Source organism: Schistocerca americana, chromosome 4 (assembly GCF_021461395.2).
Source record: "Schistocerca americana isolate TAMUIC-IGC-003095 chromosome 4, iqSchAmer2.1, whole genome shotgun sequence".
Lineage (NCBI taxonomy): Eukaryota > Metazoa > Arthropoda > Insecta > Orthoptera > Acrididae > Schistocerca > Schistocerca americana.
The window spans coordinates 852,272,537-852,290,100 of NC_060122.1; the positions used below are offsets into that span (position 1 = coordinate 852,272,537).

At 39.3% G+C, this 17,564-nt stretch overlaps 1 protein-coding gene across 1 annotated transcript in view; it reads right to left on the bottom strand.

The window, feature by feature from the left end:
- LOC124612680 (nuclear pore complex protein Nup205) overlaps positions 1-17,564 on the bottom strand; it is a 314,008-nt gene that overhangs the window by 72,876 nt on the left and 223,568 nt on the right. Inside the window, exons 21-24 of the mRNA XM_047141009.1 lie at positions 16,279-16,400; positions 16,038-16,181; positions 11,183-11,365; positions 1,743-1,953 (exon numbers count right to left, since the gene is read on the bottom strand). Coding sequence (XP_046996965.1) covers positions 1,743-1,953; positions 11,183-11,365; positions 16,038-16,181; positions 16,279-16,400 — 660 coding nt within the window. The remainder of the gene's footprint in view (positions 1-1,742; positions 1,954-11,182; positions 11,366-16,037; positions 16,182-16,278; positions 16,401-17,564) is intronic.

Genomic DNA, 17,564 nt, shown 5'->3' on the forward strand with positions numbered 1-17,564 from the left:
GTTTTTAGTTTCTTTCTGTCCTCCCTACCCTAAAAAAGGGTCTTTTCTGAATCCTATAACCAGTTATTTTATCACTCATGACAATGCCTCCCCCCTTTAACTTTCCTGTCCCACAATGTGCCACACTATTAACATACAAAATGTAGTGTTTCTTCCTCGTCCCTTCCTACGACTTTTCTGAGAATTTGTAACACAGCAGTCACACATTCTCTCATCCATTCACTGCATTTAACAAGTTTCGCAGATTCTGATTACTCATGCAATAATTTAAATTTCGAAGTGGGCAGATTTGGAAACCACTATTATACAGCATGCACACAAACCTATCAAAAACGTACTTCATGGCCAGAGTCCACATCTGCCCCCGAAATGTCTCTCAGCTTAAAATGTGGTTCTGAAATTCCTGTCTTGCCATTATAGAATCAATCTTCCAGTGTCTCAAGGTCTTTTCCATGTATACAACCTTCTTAGACCAAGTTTTAGTGATGATTAAATTATGCTCTGCAAAAAATTCTACTAGGCAGCTCCCTCTTCATCCCCCCCCCCCCCCCCAAATACTCTCCAACTATTTTTCATTCTCTTCCTTTCTCAGTTATTGAATTCCAGTCCCCCATCACAATTAAATGTTCCCCTCCCTTAACTAAGTGAATAATTTCTTTTATCTTGTCATATATTCTTTAAATCTGTTAATCATCTGCAGAGCTAGTTGGCATACAAACATTTACTGTTATGTGGGTGTTGGCTTTGTGTCTATCTTGGCTACAGTAATTCATTCACTATTTTATTCATAGTAGGTAATTTCTTATCTGTTATTAGACTTACTCATCTCTGCCCCTACTTGGTTTACTAGCCTTTACTCACCTGACGGATGTCCTTGTCTTCCTGCCACTGCACTTCAATAATTCCCACTATACCTAATTTTGACCAATCCATTTCACTTTTGAAACCCACCTACCCAATTAAAGGAGCTATCATTCTACACTCCAATCTGTACAACGTAATTTTCATTGATATGATATTCTCCTGGGTATTCCTTGCCCCGAAGATCTAAATGGGGACTATTTTACCTCCAGAATATTTTACCCAAAAGGATACCGTCATCAATTAAGCACATAGAAGAGTTTCATGCCCTCTGAAAAATTAACGGTTGTAGATTCCCCTCACTTTCAACTGTACCAACATAACAAGTCCATGTTGCAAAGCCAGTCCAGTGAGTCATCCACGAGGCACTCAACCCCCCCCCCCCCCCCCCCTTGACGTAAATAACCTAAGTTGGTTTGTGTTTCTTTCCTTAGCTAAAATAAGACTGAGATGCATAAATAACCAGAAAACGCCGAATAATCAGTTAATTATTCTTTATCAAACTTTTATAATAAAATAAAATCCTGTATGTGTGGATGGATATGTGCGTGTGTGCGAGTGTATACCTGTCCTTTTTTCCCCCTAAGGTAAGTCTTTCCGCTCCCGGGATTGGAATGACTCCTTACCCTCTCCTTTAAAACCCACTTCCTTTCGTCTTCCCCTCTCCTTCCCTCTTTCCTGATGAGGCAACAGTTTGTTGCGAAAGCTTGAATTTTGTGTGTATGTTTGTGTTTGTTTGTGTGTCTATCGACCTGCCAGCGCTTTTGTTCGGTAAGTCACCTCATCTTTGTTTTTATATATAATTTTTCCCACGTGGAATGTTTCCTTCCATTATATAAAAATAAAATCTAACTTAGCCTTATTTTTACAGTCAAGTTTACCTGCTCTGAGAATCCATTCTATGATATTTGTAAGAATTAGGTCTAGCACAGCAGATTTGGTCTGCAAAGTCATTGACAGTTCATTTTGTTTTGCTGCTGTATGGTCCTCTTTCTTCTGCATTTTGTAACAACTGCGAAGATTGACTAGCAGTAACATCAAAGTCCCTGAGCTAAGGTTTGCTAGTTTTGCTGTTGGTTGAGAAGAAGTAACCTGTGGAAAATTCAGATGCCAAAGATGAAATGTAAGATTAAGCCTCTCCAAAATACAAATTTGTTTGCCTACATATTACCTACTTCATACACATATGGACTAGTGGAGACTCTCATCCCTAAATGTAAGAAAGCAGCTCATACGACCAAGTGCGTATCATTAGTTTCCAGGAGCAGTGTACTACAACTGATTAAATGAACTAACATAATAAAATATCACACCACCTGTTAGTGTAGTGCACCAACAAAAAATAATGAACAGGGTAGAAAGGTCTACGTTCTTGGATGTGCATACCAAAGCAAACTTAAAATGTGAAAAAGCCTCCTAAAACATTTACTTTTGGCATAAGAATAAGTACCACCTTGGGACATATAAACACACACACACACACACACACACACACACACACACACACACACACACACACACACACCTACCATGTGGACGGGACTATATTTTGGCAGGTGGACTGGGATGAGAGGCTGTGTTGGATGTGGTGGATAAAAAGAAAAAGAGCCAGGAAGAGGGAGAAGGGATTTACAGAATCGGTATATGCTGAGAGGATTTTAAATTATCAAATTTCAGAGAATGTATAGCTTTGCATTACACAGTACTTGAACAATGATAAGTACCCGCACATCTCCTGTGGCTTCTTGGAACATGTTAAACAGATGGTTTAAAGAACCAGTAACAGAGATAGATTTAAACTGCAACTGAAATTCACCAAGGGAAAAATTTATATAGAATGCATCAGAAAACTGCATTAGTTGAGGCAGGTTTAGTTTTCTTCAATTCTACTTAAATATTGCTTTCCAATATCTCTTACCATTCTCAAAATGTTTCAAATAACTTACCTCCACCCTGTGAACTTCCTACATGCCCCTCTCTCATTAATAGCAACAAAATAATTACAAAGCACAAACTTAACTTATAATGAAGTATTAGTTTTATGAATACAAATGTTTTGGTGACCAAATACATTCTACGTACAGGGTGTATATGCGGAGAAGGAAAAAAAATTCCCGGATTTCCCAGTTAAAAATACAATTTCTCCCGGGTTAAAACACGCTTTTTCCATTTTAAGTGACAGTATACTTTTCCTTATCAATCCTTTGAATGGTTATGGTTTCACATACGGGTGTAGAATTTTGCGGCACTTTAGAAAACGAAACTCAGAGAAAAAGACACGTTTTGGCAATGTTTTTGATGTGCAGCAACATGTACGCTGTGTATTTTCGTATTACAAAAGTATACATTGGAATTCCACCAAACACCTCATGTTACTTTGAGAACGATTGAAATAGAGGTTGCGATGCGCTTTTGTAAGCCAGTTATAGCTCATGTCACTTGATCTCGCCAGCAGATGACAGCGGATATTCAGAGCATAGGAGACGTGATATAGTCAGCCAACAGCAACATCACTGTTAAGTAGCACAAACACACAAACAGGGAAAGTTAATAGCTTAAATTAATATACATAGTGTTGCTACAAGAAAAGAAAAGCTTTCACATATAATATTGGTCCCTAAAGTTATAAAGCAGCAAGAGAAGCTAAGCTTTCGCATATAATGTTAATCTTTTTAGCATGTGTTACACTTTTAAGATATATCTCACAAATGTGCCAGTAAAATTACTAAGTAATGACATAAATGTCTGTTCTTCAGGGTTCAAAATTCTTCTGAATGGCTCGACATCAAGGAGTTGATTTTTAAATGAGAGTCAAACGCTCTGTGATTTTTAGAAATTCATGGTACATACTCGCACATAGTTCAACTTACGTAAAAGGATATTTTCAAACCACCATTCGCAATATTTTCCCGCAACCTGTTAGAAATAAGTTCGTTCCAGCAGTTGCCAGAGAGCGCAGATAACAGGCGACACCGCGCTTATGCAGCTATCATGACGTAGGAAGCCCGTATGTACATATGTGTAAGACATTGAAAGATCATACGTTATGTCCTAAATGAAATAAGACATCAAAGGATACTCAAAAGAAGTAAGACATCAGAGGATACTACAAGAGCATCGGAATTTCGTTAACCATACTAAAATGTGCGCATTTAAAGTGCATACTTAAAGTGCACATTCATGTGTCCAGATTCCCAATGAAGTAGACCTCGACCTGATATTAGGCTTTTCAGTGTGGATACAGGATGTAAATTTTCTTGGAGCACCAGTACTGTATTATATCATGTTTGGTTCATTATTATGGCATAATGGCATATGTGCTAGGAGACGAAAACGGACACTTGGAATGCAGTGAACAGTTGAAACTAGCCATTAATGTGAAATTAAACATTTCGTTTCAAATACACTGACTGCCTCTGCGGAAAATGGCAATAAAAGTCAAATTTCTTTAGCAAACAGACAAAAATAACTTCATTGTTCCACAAGGCGATTAATGCTTGGCTGTCAGAAAGGTGGAAATAAAATAAAATCTGAAACTAATGATAGTTTGGCCTTCCGTAATTATGTGAATGTATTTAACTCGCTTCATAGTTTCCGGCCACAGATATCCATTTTGTTTTCATTTGACGTGAGAATAAACGAAGGGGAAACAGCGAAATCACTAAATGTAAACACGAGTCACGTGGAGACTACCCACTATAACTCAGACTGCTCTGCACATCAGCCCCGGATCTACGATATTTGCGAACTGGGTCAATACTAAAAAAAAAATCGAATTTTCAAAAGTATGTTCATGTTGTAGCGCACATCTTTCTGAAAAGTCTGAAACATAAAACATGTGTGTTAGAGGAAATGTAAGACATATTATTTGGTCTTAAGTGTGCCAAAGTGCAGTGCCACGCCTCTTCATAAAGCATTCTTCTACTGCACGTCACTGTAAAGAAAGGACACATATCTTCAATCCTTAGCTCCTTTCGTCTCTAATCTTGCTACAGCTTTACATGGCGTGCTTTCCTTTCTGCGAAAGAATCTATTACATCAAATTTCGTCAAACTTTTGCTACATGAGAAATCGAAATGTTGTTATCTAATACTGAAAAAGCTGTTAACACAAATAATACCTGAGACTGGTGTGGTTTCTCGATCTGATTATGTCTATTTTGTCACTGTCTGCTAGATAAAACAAAATAAGCCTTTCTAATATTGCAGCAATTTTGTAACACACACCAAATAAACGAGACTGTTTTGGCACAAATGGCCATTTTTATAACACGGCAGAATATAATTCACGAAGTACCAATACCAAATGCCTATTAGGCCTACTACAAGCAAAAAGCTTCATGTTAGGCAATAGTTTCACATTTCATTCATACGCACCAGTTTCTCAAGCATGAGATGGAAAAGTAGTATTACGAAATTTTTATATAAATTTGGAATCGTCTTATTCTTCCATAATTCGTGTGATGTCCCCGGTTTTTCTTCTTCCTCGTTCTAACAATCTTGTCATCACCAATTCTGTAGCTATTCCTGCTTTTGTCAAAATTTGTTCGCCGATAAACTTCACTAACCCTGCCAGAATCAGAGGTTTAGTTATCCCGCGACTGTTTCCCGGTTAGGCGTTATTACGTGTTCGTCACACGGTTTCCGCGTTACTTCCAGAATAGAACTGAAGCGGCTGCTAGCCGGGGACTGTACAACTGGCCCTTACTAGTGTAGCTGGCAGACGTTTGCATGAGCACTGTGTGTCGTCGTTATATATGGCGCATTTCCTTTGCAATTTAAGTTATTTTCGTTTTTTTCTCTCTTTTATGTTTTATTGTTGAAGTATTATTCTGCAGTAGTGGGATATAGTAATACCCTTTGTTAGAGTATCGGTTCTTACCAGTAAAAACGACAAAAATTTAACCGAAAACTAAAACACTGAAAAATTCCCGGAATTCTCCCAGTTTTCTCCCGGATGAAAAAATTCCCGGGTTTTTCCTGGATCTCCCGGTTGTCCCGGGTCGTATACACCCTGAAGTACCTCCACACAGATTTGCTATCCTCTGAACATTCCTATGCCAGAAATAAGGAAAATTCCAATAGCAATAAAGGATGCTCCTGGATGGAAAATAAGGAAAAGCAACCCACTCACCCACAGTGCGCCAATGTGTGGAGCACAGATACACACAAAAGAGGCAGCGATCACACTAGCTTTTAAGCTCTTTGTCTATTTCTAGTAAAACACACACACACACACACACACACACACACACACACGCGCGCGCGCTGTGAGACTCAACATTATTCAAATGATATCTCATTTCATTATATTTGATCAACACAGGCAGGGGGCGGGGGGGTTTACATAGTGGAGTGCCTCCAACATCAATACATTTATGGAGGAAACATCTGTTTTAAAGCTTACTATAAACAGTTTTCTAATCAGTAGAACACAATAATTACAATTTAAAAAGTGCCTACATCTAATACATCTAACATTAGGGAATGACTGGCAAGAGCAGGGGAAAGAAATGCAGTAAAAGAAGAAGGGGTAGCATTGACAGATGAATTACTGAAGGCAGCAGAGCATAAAGTTGGTAAAAAGATGAGGGCTAGTAGAAATCGTTGGGTAACAGAAGAGATATTGATTTTAATTGATGAAAGAAGAAAATAAAAAAATGCAGTAAATAAAGCAGGTGAAAAGGAATGAAAACGTCTCAAAAATGAGACTGACAGAAATTGCAAAATGGCTAAGCTGGGATGGCTAGAGGACAAATGTAAGTTTATAGAAGCATGTATCCCTAGGGGGTAACATAGATACTGCCTACTGGAAAATTAGAGAGGCCTTTGGAGAAAAGAGAACCACCTGTATGAATATCAAGAGCTGACGGAAAACCCATCCTAAGTAAAGAAGGGAAAGCAGAAAGGTGGAAGGAGTATATAGTGGGTCTACACAAGAATGATGTACTTGAGGGCAAGAGGATGTAGATGAAGCTGAAATGGGAGATATGATACTGTGTGAAGGATCTGACAGAGCACTTGAAAGACCTAAGTCAAAACAAGGCCCCAGGAGTAGACAACATTTCATTAGAACTACTAATAGCCTTGGGAGAGCCAGCCGTGACAAAACTCTTCCATCTGGTGAGCAAGATGTATGAGATAGGTGAAATACCCTCAGACTTCAAGAAGAATATAATTATTCCAGTCCCAAAGAAAGCAGGTGTTGACAGGTGTGAAAATTACTGAACTATCAGTTTAATAAATCATGGTTGCCAAATACTAATACTAATTTTTTACAGACGAATGGAAAAACTGGTAGAAGCCAACCTCAGGCTAAGTCATTTTGGATTCCGAAAAATGTTGCAACACACGAGGCAATACTGATCCTACGACTTATCTTAGAAGATATACAGGGCTATTACAAATGATTGAAGCGATTTCATAAATTCACTGTAGCTCCATTCATTGACATATGGTCGCGACACACTACGGATACGTAGAAAAACTCAAAGTTTTGTTCGGCTGAAGCCACACTTCAGGTTTCTGCCGCCAGAGCGCTCAAGAGCGCAGTGAGACAAAATGGCGACATGAGCCGAGAAAGTGTATGTCGTGCTTGAAATGCACTCTCATCAGTCAGTCATAACAGTGCAACGATACTTCAGGACGAAGTTCAACAAAGATCCATGAACTGCTAACTCCATTCGGCGATGGTATGTGCAGTTTAAAGCTTCTGGATGCCTCTGCAAGGGGAAATCAACGGGTCGGCCTGCAGTGAGCGAAGAAACGGTTGAACGCATGCGGGCAAGTTTCACGCGTAGCCCGCGGAAGTCGACGAATAAAGCAAGCAGGGAGCTAAACGTACCACAGCCGACGGTTTGGAAAATCTTACGGAAAAGGCTAAAGCAGAAGCCTTACCGTTTACAATTGCTACAAGCCCTGACACCCGATGACAAAGTCAAACGCTTTGAATTTTCGGCGCGGTTGCAACAGCTCATGGAAGAGGATGCGTTCAGTGCGAAACTTGTTTTCAGTGATGAAGCAACATTTTTTCTTAATGATGAAGTGAACAGACACAATGCGCGAATCTGGCCGGTAGAGAATCCTCACGCATTCGTGCAGCAAATTCGCAATTCACCAAAAGTTAACATGTTTAAAGTTTACGGCCCCTTTTTCTTCGGCGAAAAAAACGTTACAGGACACATGTATCTGGACATGCTGGAAAATTGGCTCATGCCACAACTGGAGACCGACAGCGCCGACTTCATCTTTCAACAGGATGGTGCTCCACCGCATTTCCATCATGATGTTCGGCATTTCTTAAACAGGAGATTGGAAAACCGATGGATCGGTCGTGGTGGAGATCATGATCAGCAATTCATGTCATGGCCTCCACGCTCTCCCGACTTAACCCCATGCGATTTCTTTCTGTGAGGTTATGTGAAAGATTCAGTGTTTAAACCTCCTCTACCAAGAAACGTGCCAGAACTGCGAGCTCGCATCAACGATGCTTTCGAACTCACTGATGGGGACATGCTGCGCCGAGTGTGGGAGGAACTTGATTATCAGCTTGATGTCTAAAGAGGCACATATCGAACATTTGTGAATGCCTAAAAAAACTTTTTGAGTTTTTGTATGTGTGTGCAAAGCATTGTGAAAATATCTCAAATAAGAAAGTTATTGTAGAGCTGTGAAATCGCTTCAATCATTTGTAATAACCCTGTATTAAGGATACGCAAACATATGTTTTTAGCATTTGTAGACGTTGAGAAAGCTTTTGACAATTTCGACTGGAACACTCTCAAATTCTGAAGGTGGCAGGGGTCAAATACAGGGAGCGAAAGGCTATTTACAATTTGAACAGAAACCAGACGGCATTTATAAGGGTCGAGGGGCATGAACGGAAGCAGTGGTTGGGAAGGGAGTGCGACAGGGTTGTAGCCTATCCCTGATGTTATTCAATCTGTATATTGAGCAAGCAGTGAAGGAAACAAAAGAAAAATTGAAAGCAGGAATTAAAATCCATGGAGAAGAAATAAAAATTTTTGATGTTTGCCAATGACATTGTAATTCTGTCAGAGACAGCAAAGGACCTAGAAGAGCAGTTGAATGGAATGGATGGTGTCTTGAAAAGAGGATATAAGAAAAACATCAACAAAAACGAAACGAGGATAATGGCACATAGTCGCATTAAATCAGGTGATGCTGAGAGAATTTGATTAGGAAATGACACACTTAGAGTAGTAAATGAGTTCTGTTATTTGGGGAGCAAAGTAACTGATGATGATGGAAATAGAGAGGATATAAAATGTAGACTGGCAATGGCATGAAAAGCGTTTGTGAAGAAGAGAAATTTGTTAACATTGAGAATAAATTTAAGTGTCAGGAAGTCTTTTCTGAAAGTATTTGTAGAGTGTAGCCATGTACGGAAGTGAAACATGACAATAAACAGTTTAGACTAGAAAAGAATAGAAGCTTTTGAAATGTGGTGCTACAGAAGAAAGCTAAAGATTAGATGTATAGATCATGTAACTAATGAGGAGGTACTGAACAGAATTGAGGAGAAGAGGAATTTATGGCACAACTTGATAGAAGAAGGGAACGGTTGGTAGGACACAATCTGAGGCATCAAGGGATCACTAATTTAGTACTGGAGGGAAACGTGGAGGATAAAAATCAGAGGGAGACCAAGGCCTGAATACACTAAATAGATTCAGAAGGATGTAGGTTGCAGTAGTTATTCGAAGATGAAGCAGCTTGCACAGGATAGAGCAGCATGGAGAGCATCATCAAACGAGTCTCTGGACTGAAGACCACCACCACCACCACCACCACCACCACCACAACAACAACAACAACAACAACAACAACTAACAGAGCATATAGTGGTGTAAGCCACCAAATTTCTCTTAAATGTGCCTACATGTTAGACCATTGTCCTGTCAAAGGCCAAAAATATGTGAATTTTGTACAAAGTCAATGGAGTAAAGCACTTATTGGAGTATAAACCCTACCAGCTATTTCCTTCTACTTTTTCATAAAACATTTATATCAAAGTAAGCAATTTTTTCATTTGGCATTGAAGAATGCTCTTCTAATATTCATTTAATTATTTAAATCAATGGTTGCCCAAGCAGTATAATTAATGTAATTGGCAGCCACCTCCCACATTCCCTACCAAGGACACTGCATTGGAACAAACAATAACACACTATTAGATAGTTACTAATAAACTTTTCAATATAGTGTTCCCATGTGCATTAATGGACGCCTGAGTGAGATCATACATACAGTAGAGTTTTTTCAGACAGCTGTGTTTCCATATTCAAATGAGATACTGTGAACAAAAACTCAAAAAATGAAACCTTTGTTATACAGCTGCACAAACCATTTTGTAAAGACCTTTCCTTGGTGTGAATGAATGGAACAAATAAGCTAACTAGGACTAGCTGGAATATGCTACCGACTTTAGTCCAATTTCAGTACATCAAACAGGTTACAAGATACTAACCATTCACTAATTTGTAATGTTTAAAAATGCAAAATCCAGGATGGAATGTAACAATATTATGATGGGGATAGTTGCTACTCACCATATAGCAGAGGTGCCGAGTCGCAGATACGCATAACAAAATGACTGTCAGAAAATGAGCTTTCGTCCAGCAAGGCCTTCAGATAGAAAACACACACACGCGCGCACACACACACACACACACACACACACACACACACACACACACAGAGTCTGCCTACTGAGGCCACACCTGTGCTGTAGCCTCAGCAGCTAGGGACTGCAGTCATCTGTGTGTGTGTGTGTGTGTGTGTGTGTGTGTGTTCTATCTCTGATGAAGACCTCGTTGGACGAAAGCCCATTTTCTGACTGTCTTTTTGTTATGCATATCTGTGACCCAGCACCTCTGCTATATAGTGGGTAGCAACAATCCTTTTCACAATATTGCTAATCTGTAATGTTTTTAGTAGATTCTGCTACAAACTAATTCTGCTTGCTAGAAAGTAGCACAGCCTCATGGCTACAACACAACGAAAACATTTTAACCTTTTATGTGGACACCAATAAATGGCAAACAAGCTTCTACTCTTGGAACTCACTCTCAGTAAAAAGCAATTCAATATAATACTGTGTGTGAATCCAATAAGCACAGCAAACCAATGCCCACTACTACTACTACTACTACTACTACTACTACTACTACACACTATATTTTACACTTTTCTTAGGCATAAGGAACTAATAGTATTCACAAACCAATTACAGAATAAAATTAGAACTACTGATAATTGTCTTCACTGAATTTAAGCAAATTAGACAGTTTTCATTATACCTTCCACAGAAGGAGCTGCACAGCGTCCAATAAAACATCTTGTCTTGTTTCATATGGCAACACATCTAATGGTGCCGTAATGAACATCACCTCTATAACTTGCCGCCATGCGTCAACATAGTGAACTGTAGCACTACTCCTTTGTCGTTGCTTGTTTATTCTAATTGCGTATTTCAAGACCTCCTACAAGGAAAATAAAAGCATTATTTGTAGTATGTTGCTAGTATTAAAAGAAATTGTTCATTAGAGAGGAAGGTGGAATAAACTTCATTTTCAACATCCTTATGTAGATTCTAGAAACAGAGAAAAAAAATTAAGCAAATTCAACTAATATGTTAACATTAATATCTTAATCATACAAAAATTTAGAAACTGTTTGATTTCAAAATTTTCTACGTGTAATGCCAAAAACTCAACATTTTTTTTAACAAATTAATTTCATTCTCTTAGATTTTTCAAGCCTTTATCATCTGTACAAGAAACAATGGTGAAAGACTGATTACAGATGAACAGACAAAGAGAGGCCAAGAGGAATGGGTTTCTCAGAGAAAGGGTTGTTTGTACACGATTTCTCTTTCCCCATTACTTCGCCCTCATTTCTCTGCCTTCCTTTCCATTCCTTCACTCCTTCCTTCCTGCTGCTCTCAAATTCTTCAGAGAACCAACTGTACGCATTGTAAAGGTGTGAAATTATAAACATGACTTAGAACAAGCAGTGTAGTGCCAAGGCAGAATCGGGCCAAGGCAAAACTGAGCACTGGCCAGTGGAGTGCGCAGTCAGTGGCTTCGCAGCTGCCTCTGTGTTGACAGACCTGGTGTCAACATGATGTGTAATCTTCTTAATAAATACTTTCATACATACTCCGCAAGCCACTGTATCTTGCACGGTGGAGGTTACAATTTACCACCACTAATCACTTCCTATTCCAGTTGTCATCGTCATCGTCATCCAACATAAGGTGCTACTTGGGCGCCAGGCTGAGAGGGGCTCCACATGCAGCACAACTGTAAGATTTCTAAACAGAGTGTGTCACAGTTATTGATGGCCACTCGGAAGGACAAGCAGAGGGGCACCTGAGCGCAATATTTTTATCACAATTAGTAGCAAAAACTGACACACATTAAACTGTATGAGGGGAAAGGGGAGGAGAGTCCAAATGACAAGACGCTCGTGCAGAGAAACGACGTCGAAACGACTCTGCACAGTCATCTACATTACACAGATCCACACTATATACGTGGTCACCTACACTATACAGATCCACATTATACGCAGTCACTTACACTATACAGATACACTTGAAACCCTCCACAAAGTAAGGGGACCGTTGTGCGCAGAGGAACAAAACGAATTCAGATTGAACAGTCAGTTCTACGCCTCGAAGTCTCACAGCCGACGATGCCGTACAAATCTTTCTTTTTGTAATATTGATCACAATATTAGCACATACATCCTAAAACAGTAAATATGTTTTGAAAAAGGTTTCAGTCACGATCAAACACAGTTTTTTGCTCATAAACGGTTTGGTGAAATTTCACCATCGTCAAGGGGTTCACTTTATTTTCTGTCAAAGACAGGGTAAAAACTTGCATGATAAACATAAAATAAAATGATACCCACTTGTAACTTACCAACTCTTTTCGTACGCTCTGTCTTGTCGAATTTCTTCTCTGCTTTATTCCACACAGATTTTTAGGAACTTCAGCGTAAAATAACTGTACACAGTCTAGTCGGAATTTACTTTCACCTCATTTGTGTTTGTTGTTCGTAACTACCTCAGATGATCAGTTTGCTGGTCTTGTATTACACTTAATTATCAATACAGATTGGCAAGCTACATAGGCTGTAAGCCTTCAAACAAAACCAGTAAACTAAAAAACGAAACAATAATAGGTACTATTTTATGTGAGTGCAGTTTTAACATGTGTGGGGGATTTGTAGCTGGACTAGTTAATAAACTAACCAAATGTAACTGGCTCATCCAGTGCAGTCCCCAATAACCAGTCTTTCCTTCTCATCCCATGTGTTAAGTCTCCCCTGACCCAGGGTTCTGGGCAACTTTTCCAAACTCCACCCCTTTTCCTAAAGCTCTCCAGTTCCTTCCCTTTCACCCCTTTTCCTTCTGCTGGAAGAAGGAGCTACTGGTTCCGAAAGCTTACATAAGTAAAACCTTTTTTATATGTGTGTTCTGCTGCAGCTACTGGTGAGTAGATTTTTCGTCTATCAAATTACATTATATTGTGAAAAATTGATTATATTCATTGTTACAAGAAACTAACCTTCTATTTTAGTATAGTATACGCTTTTGGAAATAGAATAATTGGGGCAACAAAGCTGTAACACTGTATTTCGGAAAGTATTCCATTTTAAGAATGGGACATTCTACAAGACAAAAATTTTCAATACAAATTACTTTCGAAATATTAACTTTTGGACAAAGTAAAATGTTTCTTTGAATGATGGAAGGGGAGGGAGCTTTCAAATAAGCTATTGTATATCAAACTTCAAGCAAACAATTATGAGCAGGTTTGAATTTTAACTCAAACATAGTTCACAGTAACATAAATTATGAATATTTATTTAAGTAAAATGTTTACATATGAACTAAATATATTATTGTCATCAGCAGTCGATAAAGTAGACTATGAATAATGAAGCTTAGTGAACATCTTGCTTAGACAATGGCCAACAGCATGTACAAATTTTTATAAAATATGGAACACTTTGCTATCTGTGCTACCAGTTCTGGTTCTGAACCATCATTAATGGCAGGAAAACTATCACAGATGTATCACATGCCATACAAGTATGCTCAACAGGAATAGTACACTGAATAGGAGGGTGTCTAGGACATTATACATGACACTGATTAGACCGCTGATGACATACGAAGCTCCTGTCTGGGGATACGCAGCGTCCACACACCTGGACCGCCTTCAGAAAATACAGAACAAGGTATTACGTATCATAAGCAATGCTCCTCGATATACATGGACAGCAGACCTTCAGCAAGAATACTGACTGGAGATTCTCCAGGAGGTATTCAAAAAAACTCGCCACACGACTGTACAAGAAATCAAGTCACTCTAACAATCCTCACATCCTACACCTGGGCAACTACGATCACAACCATAGATGGAAACACAAGCGCCCAAAGACACTCCTTAGGGACTAACCATCTATGGTAACTTCGTAACTACGCAAACGACACAATGAGGCGAGCCCCTGCACATCAGCCACTGACTAGCTTGCTAGCTGAGCCTCTGCCATGAGAACTGGCAATAGCAGGGAAGCCAAACACGACTCACAAACAAACTCCCAACACATATCACACTGCCAGTTCTTTTGAGGACCATCGAACTGACAAGCCTACGACGACATAGCTATGTTACAGGAGGAGGAGCAGCAGCAGCAGCAGCTGCCCCAGGAGACATCGTCGGCCTAGCAGCAGCAGCGCTCACCTCCTCGACAGGACTGATCATTCCATGACAATCTGGCATCGCTTCTATGGTACTGATGCATGACACCCAACAGCTAACATAACCTTACCTTGCACGATCTATCGCAGATAGCAAGAAACCGCTACTGCCCTTACTACCCAACCTGACACTGTCGCAGAGGTTTTTTTCCCTTGGCACTTTTTTCCCTCTGCCCTTCAAACCGCTCTTCTATCAAGCTTGACTCTGTCGAGCTTTTCGACCACTTCTATCACCCAGATGCGCCCGTATTAATGGGTAACCCTACCCAGACGTACGGATAACATCGCAGTTCTTCGCTCCTGTGATCTCCTCGATTCTAAACACTAACAATGCAGAGGTGACAGTAGACCTTTCGAGTTGGTCACAATGTTTGTGTGAGTGTGGAGAAAAAAAACACGTGACTATTAGAGGCAGCACAGTGTTACTTCTCTCTCTCTCTCTCTCTCTCTCACACTCTCTCTCTCTCTCTCTCTTTTAATATGTAAGTTAAGTGAAATGCTATATGAATGAAAATTTGACAGTTCTGTACACAAGCTACGTAAATTGTGTGTACAGCGAAGGAAACGAACTAAATAAGTTAATAAATAAACAAAACATTGAAATTTCTTGGCAGAGTAAAATTGTGTGCCGGACCAAGACTCGGACTCGGGACCTTTGCCTTTCGCGGGCAAGTGCTCTACCTCTCAGCTACCCGAGCACGACTCATGACCCGTCCTCAGAGCTTTACTTCTACCAATACCTACTCTCCCACCTTCCTAACTTCACAGAAGCTCTCCTGAGCGCTTCTGTGAAGTTAAAAAGGTAGGACACAAGGTACAGGTGGAAGTAAAGCTGTGAAGATGGGTCGTGAGTTGTGCTTGGGTAGCTAAGATGGTACAGCACTTGCCCGTTAAAGACGGAGATCTCAAGTTCGAGTCTCGGTCTCGCACACAGTTTCAATCTGCTATGAAGTTTCATATCAGCGCACATTCCACTACAGAGTGAAAAATCTCATTCTGGAAATAAAACATTATTTAAAGAGTAGAGCTGCAGCAAATTGAGCTATTCCAAATTGCTGTCTCGCACACTAACAATGGTGAAACTTCACCGTAACACGTACGGGTGAAAAGAAGAGAGAAAAACTGTGTTTGCTCACAGCAGCATCCTTCTTCAAAACATATTTATTTGAAAACAAACAAGCACAAAGAGTGAGCTTTAATTTTGAGATACATATCCTTGTAAGGTTAGCAGTAAGGTAACGCTACAAAAGATGGTATGAAACAGTAATCAGCAATTTTTTTCAGCTTCATGCCTTACTCTGCTGTTTTACAATTCAGAAAATGCAGATGAATGATGTGATAAGATTCGTTAAAAATCAAAAAAAGGTTTTTCCTACCTGTATTTCTCCCATGACAAGTGGTCGCTGTGCTGTGTTTGATGTATTTTGAAGTATTTGCAATTGTTCCATTAACCTTTTGTGCAACTTTTTCACATCCACAAGATTTCCATTAACTGATGATATCTGACACTTTGCAATTAGCTGTTATGGGAGATAAATAAAAGAATACATTAATGGAAAAGACATTGCTGAAATTAATACAGGAAAATTCCCTCTTTTTTATTTGTTGGAATTTTACCTGTGATATCTGTGCAGGTTCAAAAAATTCCCACGCTGGCTGTGATATTCCTGGCACTTGGAAATCAAGAAAATGGAGCAGTACCAGTAACGTCTGACGACTTTTAGGCTTCTGCGTGATACCTACAATAAAAATTGTAAAACTGAAGGCTGTATGATGTAACTCAAAAGTACTGGAAATATCAAATTTTTTAACACATTTGATACATGCATGAAATGTAAAAGCAATATGTCAAAGATTATGTAAAATAAGGGAAAAGCAACTACTCGTTTATAGTGGACTGATGTGTGGAGCACAGAAACACACAACAGGAAAATGTATTCACACTAACTTTTCTGTTATGTGTATAATGCTCCACACATCATTCTGCTATACCCAAGTGGTTTCGCTTTCTTTATTTTATGTATTGTACCTTCCAGGAATATCCAATTATTATTGTATGTCAAACATGGCACACCACAACACAGCATACTACCAACCTAAGACACACTGATGACAACTGGAGGTTGGAGCAATGACACATTAGTGCCTGCTTCTGTGAACTTCAACCATCATGGCATCTTACAATGTCTTCACTGCAGTTTCAAAATGGCAACACCCACTGTTTTCTACTCCCAGTGTTTCTCAGTCCATTCTATTTTTAGAGTAATTTATTTTACATTGGTGTCTCATTAGCAACCTATACTCTTATTTATGGATTTCCCAGGTGATATATGCAGACTTATATTCTACTCCAGTTAGGCTTTCCCTGAATATAAAGTAAAGGTTTTTTTCGATGACACACACTAAGGCAATTACCATCCATATCAGCACTCTGGTAGGGTCATCTTTAGGCATAAATCACAAGAGTCTGTGAACAAGACCTTTCTGAATTCTATATAGTCCTCTACACATTTTCTAACTCCTAATTAAGAGTTTAGAGAAATTTTTCCTTGCACGACGCCTGTCCCTCTTACTGTTCTGTTTTATTGTTATTTATATTTCACTTTATCAGTCAGTCCTGATCCAGTTTCGCGCAGTGTGGCCATAGAAAGGTTGACATCTGCCATGATGCATGCTGCAAGTTGCAGTCTAACAAAATGCAAATACCAACACAATTTAGAGAGCTGGAAACGTCCTTAGGATATGTAAACATTTAAAATAGCCAATAAAAGAGACTTTTATTAATAAAAAAGGGTGCTTTCAACAGTCCAATGCAAATGGACCTATCTGTCAAAAGAATACACCATAAGAGGAGCCAAGATGCTGGTTGAAGTTCACAGAAGTAATGACATGGTATAAATACC